The sequence below is a fragment of the Juglans regia genome, chromosome 7 (assembly GCF_001411555.2).
Source record: "Juglans regia cultivar Chandler chromosome 7, Walnut 2.0, whole genome shotgun sequence".
Taxonomy (NCBI): Eukaryota; Viridiplantae; Streptophyta; class Magnoliopsida; order Fagales; family Juglandaceae; genus Juglans; species Juglans regia.
Genome location: NC_049907.1, coordinates 39,526,332 through 39,541,524, shown reverse-complemented (window position 1 = coordinate 39,541,524; position 15,193 = coordinate 39,526,332). Strand labels below are relative to the sequence as shown.

The following is a 15,193-nucleotide window of genomic DNA, read 5'->3' as shown; positions in this document are numbered from 1 at the left end:
ATTTGACCACTGGCTTTTGTGTCTTCATAGGCAATTCTTTTGTCTTATGAAAATCGAAGAAACAGACCACCGTGTCCAAATCATCTGCAGAGTTTGAATATAGAGCAATGATAACTGTAGTTTACGAGCTTACATGGCTTCGATATTTTCTTGCTAATTTACGCATCATCGTCTCAAAACCTGCAACTTTGTATTGTGACAACTTGGTAGCTATTAACATCGCTGCAAATCCCGTCTTTCATGAACAGATGAAGCATATTGAACTAGACTGTCATCTAGTTCGAAACAAAATATCAGACAGGTAGGTAGTAACAACTCACGTTTTTTCCCACCTTCAGTTGGCAGACCTGCTTACTAAGCCTCTTCATTCTCCTACCTTCACTCGACTCTTATCCAAGATGGGAGTCATTAACATATACTCTCTGTGGGTGACAATATGTGACACGACCCGTTAACCCAACACGAACACGACATGATAAAAGCGGGTTAGGGTTTAGCCTTAACGGGTTGACCCGTTAAGACACGATTGCTTAACGAGTCAACCCGTTTTGACCCATTATAACCTGTTATGACCCGTTAAGAAAGTTAAAATTACAATTATACCCTTATACTTAAAAATAAAATTGTTGAGATTTTAATTTCGATATTTTTATTGTTTGGATTGTAATTTTAGACTTGTAGTTAGTTTTATATATATATATATATATTTTTTATAGATATTGTGATTTCAACATTTATATAAAATTATGCTAAACTTAACTAAGTCAAACGAATTAATTTTGGGTCTGTTCAACTCATTAACATAAGCAACTCAAAATGGGTTGACACGACACGGCCCGTTATGTTAATGGGTCATGTTAGGATTTGAGATTTTGACACGATAAGCTTAACGGGTCGGGTTAGGGTTAACCGATATAGTATAATATACATATCTTGACACGACACAAACACGATCCGTTAACACGATTTGACACACCTAATACTTTTCATCTTGTGGGGGATGTTGAAATTAATAGAAGAAATCCCTCAGGTTCCTCCAAACAAGTATTCGATAATGCAGTAAAGGAATAACTCTTGTGAAGCACAATAGTTGTCAAGAGAAGATAGAATGTTGATCTCGGCAGTTTAGGGCAAAAATCGTGGCTATAAAGAAGTTGGTGTTCCTCTATGTTGCTGATGCCTTCGATGGATTCTCTACAAATGAAAAGGAAAGAAAATGGGAGGGAGGGAAAGAAAAAAGGTGGGTCTTTGTAGGCAAATGGAAGCTGAGGATTGGAATGAAAGAAAACAAAAAGAAAAGAAAATGGGATGGAGAAAGGAGATGAGAGGGAAAAGAAAATAGGACGGAGAGTGTGCAATTCGGTGTAAGAGAAAAGAAAAAGAAAAAGAAAGAAAGGGAAATAGAGGAGCTGAAAAGCGAGGGAAGAAAGAGACTTTGGAACTAATTTTAGACAATAAAATAATGTTTGGAAGAGTAATTATACTTGTCCACATTTGAAAAAATAGATAAAAATACTGTAGCTCAAAGCTCAAGTCAGACTTGACTACTTTAATGTAGACTAATTTTAATATAATTGACTATAATTCAATGAGTCACTACCTCATTACCTCATGCTCTTAAACTTTTGTTCTTTTAAAAGAACAAAAGCAAAATCTGAGCATAATTTACTTTTGGCTATATAACCACTTAACAATGAAAAACATATTTTGTGTTGTATAGTTGTAATCTGATCCATCTGGAATATCCCACTAGGTGGAAAGTTGGGCCATTTGCGCCTGTTGAGTTGGTTTGGTTTCGAGGGTTGAAATCGAATTGAACCAAACAGAGCCACTCAGTATTGTAGGCCCATGTTGTGAAGCCCCCATTCGGCACGTGTATTTTGTAATGACAACTGCATCATTTTAGGCCCAAACTTATTCATTTTGGACTTGCAACAATCAACAAATTTATATGGAGTCATTTATTTGCCAACTTGTACAAATCAAGCACATTACCCTTCTTTTGATCAGAATTATGAAAAGCCACCACTTATTTCAACACTTTAAATTGATAAAAAGATGTAAATTTTATTATTTATATTCATATCTTAACATTAACTAGGTGCTCTATGAAAGAAAAAAGAGTAGTGCTACCATATACTTACAATTGTATTTACATTTTTACTTATAATATTCATTTTGTTAGTTTTCTTTTGAAATTTAAATTTTGAAATTCAAATTTTATGATTTTCAGCATATCAATAACTAACATATGGAGAAGTAAATTTTTTATAAATACATTTAGCATTTTTCAAGAAAAAGTTCTAACAGGTGGATGAGAACCTCAAGTTACATGCTTGTGTTTATTTTCAAACTATTTAGTGTCACTAAAAATAAATGAAAAATAAGTTTTTATCTTTTTTATTAGTACCGATGTGCCGGACAGAGTTGGAATAAATAATTAATTCTAAAAGAGTGAACATTCTTAACATATTTAAGAATGGAAACAGAAGTCCCAAAGAAAAAGAGAAAAAGAGGAGAGAGAGTAAATAATAAAAAAAATCATAACTGAATGGGAATGCTTGGATAAACAATCCTCTTGTTCGTTTGTTTATTTGTTTATTATTATTATTTTATAATAAAGAGCCGAAGGTCACATGTCCAATTGTGGCCCTGTCTTAATTTTATTGCTGAACCCTCACCTGCGGTGGAGGAATACCGTAATTACAATCGGAGGCCTGGAATTACAAATATAGAACTAAGACCAAAACCAGGCCTAAAAAAACCAAAGTAACTAAACAACAAAACAAAAAACCAAAAAGGATACAAGACCGAGACCCAAAGTATTAACTTGCAAAAAAACCCAACCTACACGAATATAAAGTCAATAAGAACTTAAACCAATGGCAAGAGAGACATACCTAGAGCGATGCCCCCTAGCAAACTCTGCGAACTTTCTAAATATAGGGAAGACCCCCTCTGTTAAGTCTAATGTTACCTCTAATGGGAGCAGGCAACTCAGATAACGTAGCCCAAGAGCCAGTTAAACCTTTCGTACCCATTTTAGCCAAGCCATCAGCAACCAAGTTACTTTCTCTATAGCAATGAACTAAAGAAACTTGAAGTCTAGCTAGACGACTTTGTATTTCTTCCCAATAATCTTCCATATACCATAGGCCACATCTGTGAGTCCTCAACCAGTTAAGCACTAACAAGGAATCCAGTTCAATTTTCATAAATAAAAAACCCAACTGATCAATGTGCCAAAGCCCATGGAGTAATCCCATCAACTCAGAAAAGTTGTTAGAATTGTATCCAGTCGCAGCGGCAAACCCACAAACCAGATCCCCTTTATAATCTCTAATAATTCCACCCGCACTAGAAGCACTAAGATTACCCAGAGAACAACCATCCACATTTAACTTAACCCAACCTGGCTTAGGATGCTTCCACGTCACCGAAATGGCAATCTCCTTTCTCAAGGAATTTAAAGGCAGAGTGAAACAATATAAAATACCTTCTTCACGTCGAATGAGCACATTTACTTCCTTAAGTTTTAAAGCAATCCAAAACACCCAATATTTTATGGAACATCAAACCTGTTGAACCGAATCCATCAAGCCTTCCATCCTAGCCTTACAACGACGTCCCCATAGCCTCCAAGTAATGATAGTCGGGAGAAGACCAAGTAATTGACCGGGGCGATTAGAATTTCTTGCCCGCCTATGCCAACACTCCACCATCTGTCTCCATGAACTACCTACCATCAAAGGGACACCAATAACAACCGAGCAAATTCTCCAAATTTTTTCTACAAAATCCCCTCTCGCAAGAACATGATTAAAGTCCTCATCACCATATGACGAACAACAATCACAACGGGAAACTATAGGAATACCAATTTTGCGGATGTGGTCATCCACAGGTAGACAATCATGAATGGCCTTCCACATTGTAATCGAAATTTTTTTTTGGAAGAGCTGGATTCCAAACCCATTTTGCCCAAGGAAATTTTGGACCCCTCGATCGAATACAATTCCATGCACTTTTAGAAGAGAATTTCCCATCAGCATTCGGGAGCCAAATCAGCACATCTTGACCATCTTTAATCCTTCCCAGCTACAAGATAATATCCTTAGCTTTTTGATGACCAATCAACCAAGTAAATAACTCCAGATTCCAACCCAACTCAGTTTTACAATCTTCTAATTTAAAATTTGGCAAATCAGAAATCTGAGTACTCTAAACCTCATTATTACAATCTTCTAATTTAAGTTTTACAATCTTCGTTTGGTTACTAAACCTATCTTAACTCATATCAACTCATTATTACAACTTTTTCAAATCCCAACACAAAATATAATAAACAATTCAACTTTTTCAAATCTCAAAATGATAATAATATTAAAAAATAATATTCTAACAATATTTTATCATCTCAACTCAACTCAACTCAACTCAACTCAACATCCAAACGGCTTGCACTAGAGGAATATTCTGTAAAATCATCTTTCAAAAAAGTGACCATTTCTTTAGATCCACCATAATATGTCTATCCCCAACATATTTAGCATGAAAAAAATTGGACCAAAGAGAATTTCCTTTCAAAAAATTCCAAGCTAGCTTCATGTGGAGAGATGACTGTACTTATCTCAAATTACGGATACCCATACCACCTTCCAAAATCAGCTTACAAATATCCTTCCAAGAACGCTATTTTTTCTTAGGTTTACCATCTTTTACATCCCAGAAAAAAGTACTAATGATTCTTTGAAGTTTCTCAAGAATGGATCTAGGCGTCCTTAAGATAGAAAGACTATGCACAAGAATACTTTGGAGCACATGTTTGATAAGAATCAACCGCCCCACTAGATAACAATCTAGCTTGCCAACCCTCTAACTTGGCCTAGACTTTTGCAATCAAATCATCAAAATGCATGATCTTTTGTCTACCTGAAATAATAGAAACTCCCAAATATTTGAAAGGAAAACATCCTTCCACAAAACCAGTAAAAAAGATAAGATCCCGACGTCTAGACAGAGAAATCTGTAAAGAAAAAAATATATTGAATTTCTTTTGGTTAACGACTTGGCCCGACCATCGTTCATAAGTCTTTAATACCTCCATAATAGCTCTCAAAGAAGCCTTTCCTCCATTACAAAATAGCACCATATCATCCGTGTAAAGCAAATGAGAGATAATAGGGGATCCTCTCGAATGATAAAACGGAATGATCTTACCCATATCAACCTATTTTTTATTCATTCTCAAAAAAATTTCCTCAATTAAAATAAACAAATAAGGAGAAATATGATTATCTTGCCGCAGTCCTTGAACACCTTTAAAGAATCCCTTAGGGACTCCATTCATAACCACGAAGAACCAAGGATTAGAAATGCAATGTCTGATCAGCATGCAAAAAAAATCTAAGAACCTGAAAGCTTTAAGAACTTGCATCAGAAAGGACCAATCCACACTATCATAGGCCTTTGCCATATATATCTTCAGAACAACGTTACCACCATACGATGATTTATTGATAGAATGAATTATTTCCTAAGTCACACTTATGTTTTCAAAGATGCTACGGCCCGGAAGAAAGGCTCCTTGTTCCGGAGAGATAATTTTAGCAAGCAAAGGGGAAAGACGGTTAACCATAATTTTGGAGCATATTTTGTAGAACACTGTGCAAAGGCTAATCGGCTTATACTTATCAAAGCTCGTCGTATTTCGACCTTCGGAATTAAAACCAAGAAAGTGGCATTAAAAAATTGTTGGAGAGCCATACCTTGAAAGCGCATCATACACTTCTTGAGCTGAAGGAACCCGGGAAAGGAAATTATTATCATCCAACGAAATAACTGGATGGACCAAATCCTCCAACAATGGGTCATCACGACGATTTCCAGCTTCCAAGAACTGAGAAAAATAAGTATTAGCCCCATCATGGATCTGCTCAAGATAGGATAGAATCATACCATCCTCAAGCTTCATCTCTTTCACCTCTTTATGCTTACGATGACTGACAGCCCTAAAGAACACTGAATTAGCTTCACCCTGCTAAATCCAGCCCTGTTTAGGTTGTTGAGATAAACGTTTTTCTTCCCTCTCCAGCCAAACAGAGAGCTCCATTTGGGAGGCAATTAAATCATCCTCCACATCCTCTGAAAAAACAGATTGCAAGCTAACCTCCAAACCCTTAATATGATCTTCAAGAACAGCAATATGAGTATCCGTCCTACCAAAAATATGCTTGTTCCAAGATCTCAGTGTAATATTTAATCTTTTAAGTTTAGTCACAAGCCTATATAGACTAGTACCTCCAATATCTTCACCTTCCACGAGACCAACACACAATCAAAAAACAAAGAATGAGAAACTCGCATTTGTTAAAATTTAAAAGAAGGAAATCCATAAGGAACAAACTGCTTATCCAGCGAAGCCATCATCGGTGCATGGTAAGAAGAAGTACGCGCCAAGTATTCCATGTGCGCATCAGGGAAGACATCCAGGGCAGCCGTATTGAGAAAACAACGGTCAAGACACGCCCAATGTCTCATCTACCGGAATGACCATTACACCAAGAAAAATAATTTCCGCTAAACGGCATATCAAGCAAGCCGCGAGAGCCCACCCACTCATTAAATTCCTCCATAGCCAAGGCTAATCTCGACCTACCCCCTCTGCACTCCAACTCATTTATAATAATATTAAAATCCCCTATCACCATCCAAGGCAAATTGTGGATATTTGCAGCCCTTAAAGAATCCCAAAGCCTTCTACGCTCCAAGTAAGAACATTTGGCATAAATAAAAGAAAAAAGAAAAACCTTTAATTGCACTTTAATCCGAACTGTAAAAAATTGATCCCCCATACACTCAACCAAAGGATCTAATTCCTAATACCAAAACATCCATATTTTGCCTCCGCCATCAACACTAGAACAACAACAATCAAAATTCAATCTATCACGCCACATATCTAAACAGAAGTTACTTACCATCGGCTCCACAATAACAAGGATTTTAGGATGAAACTTGGAAACCAATTTCTTAAGTCGCTTCCTTGAAGTTCCAACCCCCCGACCATTCCAAAACAGATAAGATGTCTTCATAAATTAAGCCTAGAGGGTTTGCTTACAATCCTGGAAGAGCCTCTTATTTTAATTCATTTCCCATTCAATTTCTTTGCCGAGGGAAGATCCGAATCTGAGATCACGGGATTTACTTTAGCAAGATGTTCCAATGCCCCTTCCGACTCAGAGTCCGAATATACTTGTCCTTCAGGATACTCATTCATGCCTTTTACCCCTTCAATCGGATTACCACCTTCCTCGGCCAAGAGTCCAACAATACTACATTGCTCTTGATTATAATCTTTGGACCCATCACAATTCACAACTTTCTTTACGTTAACACACGTATCACCAGTATTCAAATCCTCCGTGTTAATAAAACAACTTGTAATTCTTTTCAGTCCATACCCATAAGCAGATTCTCGCCACCATCTAACGACGCAGCAGCTGCCATCAACCCCTCCTTCGGAATGTCGTTACTAGTAGGATCTACATTAGAAATGCCCTGTTTTCCTTAGGTAGCATCTGAACTCTATTCTGCAGAAATCTCAGCCTTCTCTGGTTCAGCAACCTTAGTAGTATGATCCCTGTCTGTGATCGCCACTATCTTTAATTCTGAAATATGTCCCACGGCAAGCGGTTCTGAAGAAATCTCAGCCTGGTTTGTTTCGGCACCCTCAGTAGCAAGAACCGTACCCGTGATCAACTGACTCTCTGCCCTCTTACTCGATTCTCCATTTGGATCCATGATAACTGGAAGCCCTACCATATTTTCTTTCATAACCCATATCGAATCCGTCTTAGCCTTATCTTTCGGTTCCTTCAGATTCACCTTCCTACTCTTACTTTCCCATTTGCAAGTCTTATCATTATGGCCCTGGACATGGCATCTTTTATAGAATGCAGGCAACGTCTCAAATTCAATAGATCGGTAAAAGCTTTGAGGATTCCTGGGAGTACCAATCCATAGTGCCTTGATAGGATCTTTAGTAACATCCATCTCAATACAGACCCGTGCACCATCCGTGCGAGAAGCACAACTGGTTGGGTTATCCTGTTTGAGAAATCGACCAATGGGTGCCGTGATACTACGAAGGAACGATTCATGATAATAATTGGGTGGTAAGCCCGGCAACGTAATCCAAACTGGCACGCGAACAGGTTCTTGATCTTCTTGAAAATATGTAGTCCAGTGAAAGACTCTATACGGAACACCCGCAATCTCACAATTCTCACGAGTGAAGGCCTTAACGAAGTCACCTTCCAAGGAAGGACGCACAAACATGTTCCGTGGACTCTGCATTGACGAAACAATCGGTTGGTTCATCAATCCCCATCTCGATCTAATGAATGATCTAATGGACTCCAAAGATGGACGTTGACAAATAAATTTCAAAACAAGAGAATACTGAAACAGAATCGCCGAACGATCTACTTCATCTTTAGAAAACACCACACATACCTCCCCATCCACAGTTTTATGAGAACGAAACGGCACCACCACCTCAGGGATGAGTTGAGGGGAGTCTCGAACCATGTCTGCAAATGATCTAATCCGAGGAACAGGCGCCGTAATAGCCAAGGGGCCATCGACGACAGCCATGCATGAACGCCCTTATCACGAAGCCTCGTTCTTGATCTTCTTGGATGCTCCAAGAAAATTTCGTTCTTCTTTCTTATGGTATCTATTTGTTCCACTTTTTTCAATACTAAAACAATCCTCTTGTTAGATACATTGGATATATATACTTTTAATAGCATGAACAATGAAATTATAAGAAGCTTTTAAAATTTGAAAACTTTGAATTATCTATATAAAGGAAACTTATACAAAATATAATATAAATATTTATTAATTAATTTTAAATAGACTTTGCACATACTGAAAAAAAATTATTGACTCCACTACTGATTGTAATAGGTGTGTCATTATGTCGTACCAAAATCTTATTACAATAAGAAACGCCTGAGGACGGATTTGCTTAGATGAACAAGTGGATCAATTGCTAGCCACAACTGAAAAAGATTCTGCGAGCGTCGATTCTCCTTTTCCAGTACCTCCATGTAATTCCGGGTTTAAACTTTCAAAGTGCGTAAAGATATTCAAAATCTCAACTTTAACACTGCTACATGGGTCATCCTCGGCGGCCTGCATTTTCTTCGAGTGAGTGAGTTCTTTGGGGTCCCGCACTCACAATTCCCCCCACTTCTCTCAGCCCATCCTTCCCTCAGCCAGTTCTCTCTCTTTCGCTTTTCGTGTGAGAGAATCTCTCTCTCGCTCTTTGGGATTCTAGTTTCTTCCCTTTTCTCTCTGAAGAATATATTCTTTACTATCAAATTCATTGGCTTTCGTTAAAGCTCTCTCTCTCCAAAACGCATGAAAGCAATTGCGACCCAAGAAGAATCTAAAAGTGGCTGTTCTTTATTCTACTTTGTCTTTCCTTTGCTCTGCCCCCTGGTCTGAAGAAGATAAAATTTTGGGGGTCAAAGAACAACCCAGATATGGAAACTGCAGTTCTGGATGATGTAATTAATAGGCTCCTTGAAGTTAGAGGGAGCCCGGGGAAGCAGATCCTGCTTTCTGAGGCTGAGATCAAGCAGCTTTGCGTTGTCTCTAAGGACATATTTTTGAGGCAGCCTAATCTTTTGGAGCTTGAAGCTCCCATCAAGATCTGCGGTATCTTTTCAAGAACCCTCCGTGCTCTATTTTTCTTGTTTAAATTCGGATTACAAAATTTTTCGTGCGTGTTGATTTGGGCCTGGATCAAATTCTGAGTTTGACTTAGGAATTTTGTGTTGGGGGGTGTAAATTCAGTTTGTGTTCTTAGATTTTTATTTTTTGTTTCAAGTATGATCCTATCATAAGCTGATGGAATAACTTCAATACATACCGGAAAAAAGGTAAAAGGAAAAAGAAAAAGTGCTGTGGCTGCTGAGGGAAATTGCTATGTTCTGAAATAGTTTCAAACGTTTGCCACTGAAACGAATATAGATGTCCAGAAGAAATAAATTTATCGTTTGATGTTGGTGATTAACAAAATATCATCGTGAGTTGGGAATTCTGTCCTGGGTGTGGATTAATTTGCTTATTTTTCACTTTATTGTGTTCATACATCTGCAAGTAAATTTCCTAATGAAAACATATAAATGAACCGGAATTGCTTAGGAAGTTGGTCAAGTTTCTGAGTGTCAATTAAAAGTTAGGGTTCCCAAATATTTGGTACATTTTCTTGTGCAATAATTTAGCTGCAGTAAGGATTTTGGTTTTATAACTTTTATAGAAAGAAAATATTTTTTAAAATTTTTAATCATAGTACCCTTGATTTAATATGGGATGGTGGTGAACTGGATTCCACAATGCTTGGGAGATAGAAGTTCTTGTAATTTATAATAATTTTATGGAGCTCCAATTGTAACCTTGACTTATGCTTTTGGAGTAGAAAAATTCTAAACATAAGCCTCACACTTCTGCACACCACTTAAAAACATGTGATTTTATCATTTTATTCTCGTATTTCATGAAATATGAAATATAAAATACGATGATAAAAAAATAAAATCACATGTTTTTAAGTGGTGTGCAGAGTGTGGGGCTTCTGTATAGTACGACTCTTTGGAGTATAGGCCCAAATGTGGCTTTGATTTTCCTTGGGTAATTACAAGTAGTATCAAAATCAATTCCGATCAAAAGTATGAGACTTGAGCCGTGCCACTTGCAATGGAATGGCTTGATGAGGACATCAAGAATTTAGTAGGGGGAGATTATAATGACTTTAATTTAGTATAATGCGGTAGTGAATCGGATCCCACATTAATTGGGTGGAAGAAGCTCTTGTGATTTATTGTGAGGAAGAAGCTCTTGTGATTTGTAATTATTCTAAGGGACTTAAATTGTCACCTTAAATAGTTCTCCAATTGTAACCTTAACTAGTTCTTTTAGAGTATAAAGTATTTCACCAGATGTTATTTGGGCATTCAACATGTTTTCTAGGTGGATAATTGCCATAAGATCAAATGATTTAGGTCTATGCTCTTTCTTTTGTCACGTTTTCCAGTACTGTAAAATGAATTCCCAGCTCCTGCCCTGGAAGTCAACTTTGAAATGCATGTTAATGTTGCAATTCCCTATTTATTCGAATTACATAACTCCAATTCTCTGTGTTTTCTAGTCCAACCACTTCACTCCTCCAAGTGCAAAGTTATTGTTCTTCCCCCCAAAAGACAGCTCTGGATGGAAATTGCACATCTCACATGTAGATTCAGTATCCTATATTTTGAGGCTTATTATCTTTATGGGTCTAGCATGCATAGGTGATGCTCTTGTATATATCCTGTATACTTGGGCCTTTATCTATTTTATGATCAATAAAATTTTGTTTACTGATAAAAAAAAATATATATTTGTGGTTATTGCATGTCAGAGGCATTTTGTAAAAATTTCATAAGAGTGCTGGTTCATTTACTTCTGGTTTTTACTGTTTTTCCCTGTTGTTAGTGAGATAATCTTGAATATATGTCTTATATGTTACTTCCTTTATGTTACCAGGGGATATTCATGGTCAATATTCTGATCTTCTGAGGCTTTTTGAGTATGGTGGATTTCCTCCGCGCTCTGATTACTTATTCTTGGGGGATTATGTAGATCGTGGAAAGCAAAGCCTGGAAACAATATGCCTTCTCCTTGCATATAAAATAAAATATCCAGAAAACATTTTCCTTTTGAGGGGAAACCATGAATGTGCTTCTATAAACCGCATCTATGGTTTTTACGATGAGTGTAAACGAAGATTTAACGTTGGAATCTGGAAAATATTCACAGATTGTTTCAATTGCCTACCTGTGGCAGCTCTTATTGATGGAAAGATACTCTGCATGCATGGGGGACTTTCTCCTGACTTGCACAATTTGGATCAGATAAGGAATTTTCAGAGGCCTTGTGAAGTTCCAGACACTGGTTTACTATGCGATATTCTCTGGTCTGATCCTAGTAAAGATATTCAGGGGTGGCGGACGAATGATAGGGGAGTTTCCTATATCTTTGGTGCTGATAGAGTGACAGAATTTCTTCAGAAGCATGATATCGACTTAATTTGCCGAGCTCACCAGGTTTGAAATGTGTTTTCACGATAAACACAATCAGACGACCAAGAATGCCTTAAATTCTGATTAGTTTTTATATGTGCAGGTCGTGGAAGATGGATATGAGTTCTTTGCTAGTAAACAACTTGTAACCATATTTTCTGCACCTAATTATTGTGGAGAGTTTGACAATGCTGGTGCCATTATGAGTATAGATGAGACTCTAATGTGCTCTTTCCAAATATTAAAGCCTTCAGATAAAAGGTCAATGTTTGGCTTTGGGAACGCATCTTCAGCTAAGTCTGGTACTACAACAAAAATAAAGGTATTTTTATTCCAACTCGCCTATCTTACAGTAATAGTGACAAATAACCTCCTGAAAGTTTTACAACTACTGATATAAAACAAACCCTCCTGAAAGGTCAATGTTTATCCATAGCAGATCATGGTATTTCATTATCAGTGTGGATCTGAGGGCGGAAAGCGCTGCAAAATAATTGGTCAAATAATCCTCCTGAAACCATGTTGAAATACCATGATCTGCTTTATTCCCTGCACCCCCCAACTGCAAAAAAAAAAAAGAAAAAGGTGGAAAAAAGAAAAATAAAGGTTCCCTACAAAAATAAATAAATAAAGGCATGCAGGTCTTTTAACTATCAAACATTGATCCATTGTTTGACCAAATCAGAGAATTTGATCGATTGTCTTGCTCTCAATATAAATTTGACCCGGTCTTGTTGCTTTAGGCACCCACGATTATGTTATATGTTACCAAGCATTCAGGGTAGCCCGGGTGCAAGCTCAAATTCATGATGTCCTAAAAAAACTACCATCTAGTTGTTGCAGTCTCTAATAGCTCTTCACTCCCAAGACATCCCAAAGTGTTTCAGTGTGTCCAAGATGGGAGTTTCAGTTTTTGTTTTTGTTTTTTGTAGGTCACTATAAGTGAATTTACCATGACACAAAAATAACTGAAGAATGTCTTCAATAGATCCTCTAGCGAACAAATAGATTAAGGCCCCCGTTTGGATGTTGAGCTGAGTTGAATTCTTTATGAATAATAGTGAGTTGAGATGGTGGAGTGAGTTTTGTAGAGCCCACCTAAGATGAGTTTAAATGTATTTGAATGTTAAGATGAGTTTAGATATATTTATAAGAAGTTGAAAAAGGTTGTGGGTCCTGCGTGTAAAGAGATATTGAGTTGAAAAAAGTTGTGGGTCCTGCGTATAAAGAGAGTTTAGATGAATTTAGTGATTTGAGAGTTAGGTGTTTGAGATGAGTTGAGTTCTTTATGAATAGTAGTGAGTTGAGATGGTGGAGTGAATTTTGTGGGGCCCATCTAAAATGAATTTAGATGTGTTTGGATGTTTAGATGTGTTTAGATGTGTTTATAGGAAGTTAGAAAAGGTTGTGGGTCCCCCGTATAAAGAGGTATTGAGTTAAAAAAAAGTTGTGGATCCCACATGTAAAGAGATTTTGAGTTGAGATGAGTTTAGTGATTTGAGAGTTGGGTGTTTGGATATTAGACTTAGTTTAAAATTTTTTGATAGGTGGGGTAGACTTAGCTTAAAATTAAACTAAATTGAGTTGATCTCAGTTCAGTCCAAGTTTCAAACGGGCCCTAAGTATTCTAGGCCATGCCATTTGGGCCCTGTTTGACAGAGTTACCTTTATTGAAAGTGTCCCTGCATGGGTGAAAACTATTCCCAGGTTTTAGTTTCAGTGAAGGTCAGATTTGAAAGTTTGGTGTTTGGATGTTAGACTTAGTTTAAAATTTTTTGATAGGTGGGGTAGACTTAGCTTAAAATTAGACTAAATTGAGTTGATCTCAGTTCAGTCCAAGTTTCAAACGGGCCCTAAGTATTCTAGGCCATGCCATTTGGGCCCTGTTTGATAGAGTTACCTTTATTGAAAGTGTCCCTGCATGGGTGAAAACTATTCCCAGGTTTTAGTTTCAGTGAAGGTCAGATTTCATTCTTAGGAGTTAGGACTCGTTAATCTTCTTGCCTTAAAAAAATTTAAAACTGTGTTTTCTCTCGTAATGTTTGCATATGTTATATAAACTTGAAATTCTTCCTTCTGTTATTGACAACTTGTTTAACCGTTGAGGTCTAGCAGTCCAATTTAGATGCATCTTATAGCTTGAATCTCTTAGGGGAAGCTTCATTTACCTTGCTTGTGGGGAATCTTGTGCCCAAATGATATTGTTCAGGGATGGTTTTACTTGTCTGTAGGGTTCGACACCATTTTCTTTATCAAAATTTGCTACAAATTACATCCATTATTCTTGTTAAGAATATAATACAAATAAAAGTTTTTGGTATAAGTGATGATTTCACATGGTATCATAGCAAATGTTCTGAGTTCAAACCCTAACTCTATACTTTATCCCATTTAATTAAATATTCTACGTGTTGAGCCCACTCATTGAGAGGGAGTTTGGCCCATACCTGATGGGAAGAGTTAAATTTAATTATTTGTATCATATTCTTAATAATTCTTTGCTCTTACTGTTCTCCTGTAGTGGTTGTCTCATTCATAGAGATTCTCTCTTTCTTGTTGCTATGTATTAGGCTAGAAATTACCTTGCACTTTGACATTAATACATTTGACCCCTAATGGTCCTATCTAACACTTCAATTTGTTTTCCCCTTCCTTCAGTCGTTTCTTGGTGCCAAGGTATGAGAAATTCGCTAAGGAAAAATCTGAAGGAGGGAGCCTTTTTTTTTTTTTTGTAAATTTAATTTTTGGTATGTGGAACATCGCCCAAGTGTTTGTCTAAGAAATCTGGAGGGTGATATTCCACTGCAAAGGTTTCAGAAGGCTGCGATCTTCCCATTCCCATGTCCAATACTAGTTGGAATGCAGTAATGCCAGAGTTATTTCATTTTCCCTTTCTTGTTCAGTTTTTTATTTGTTATTTTCGTATTTCCTCAATGGAGCGTTTGATGAAAAATTGACTTGTCACATTGTTCTTAAAATTCAGGCGAGCCGTGTGTTTGTCATTTAGTTTTTAATTTGAAAACTGAATACGCTTGACCTTCACAAAGTCATTTTTA

At 37.0% G+C, this 15,193-nt stretch overlaps 1 protein-coding gene across 1 annotated transcript; it reads left to right on the top strand.

Moving 5' to 3' along the window:
- Positions 1 to 9,040: 9,040 nt before the first annotated feature.
- Positions 9,041 to 15,193, top strand: LOC109021836 (serine/threonine-protein phosphatase PP1 isozyme 3-like). Its single transcript, XM_019004559.2, has 4 exons — positions 9,041 to 9,732; positions 11,602 to 12,161; positions 12,241 to 12,459; positions 14,796 to 15,193. The coding sequence occupies exons 1-4, from the start codon at positions 9,558 to 9,560 to the stop codon at positions 14,817 to 14,819; spliced, it is 978 nt and encodes a 325-aa protein (XP_018860104.1). The 5' UTR covers positions 9,041 to 9,557; the 3' UTR covers positions 14,820 to 15,193.

Bases quoted from the DNA above. Each gene is read 5' to 3' on its own strand.
- LOC109021836 (XM_019004559.2), top strand. From the start codon at position 9,558: ATGGAAACTGCAGTTCTGGATGATGTAATTAATAGGCTCCTTGAAGTT. The intron at 9,733-11,601 runs GTATCTTTTCAA...TTATGTTACCAG, and splicing joins AGCTCCCATCAAGATCTGCG to GGGATATTCATGGTCAATAT. The intron at 12,460-14,795 runs GTATTTTTATTC...CCCTTCCTTCAG, and splicing joins GTACTACAACAAAAATAAAG to TCGTTTCTTGGTGCCAAGGT.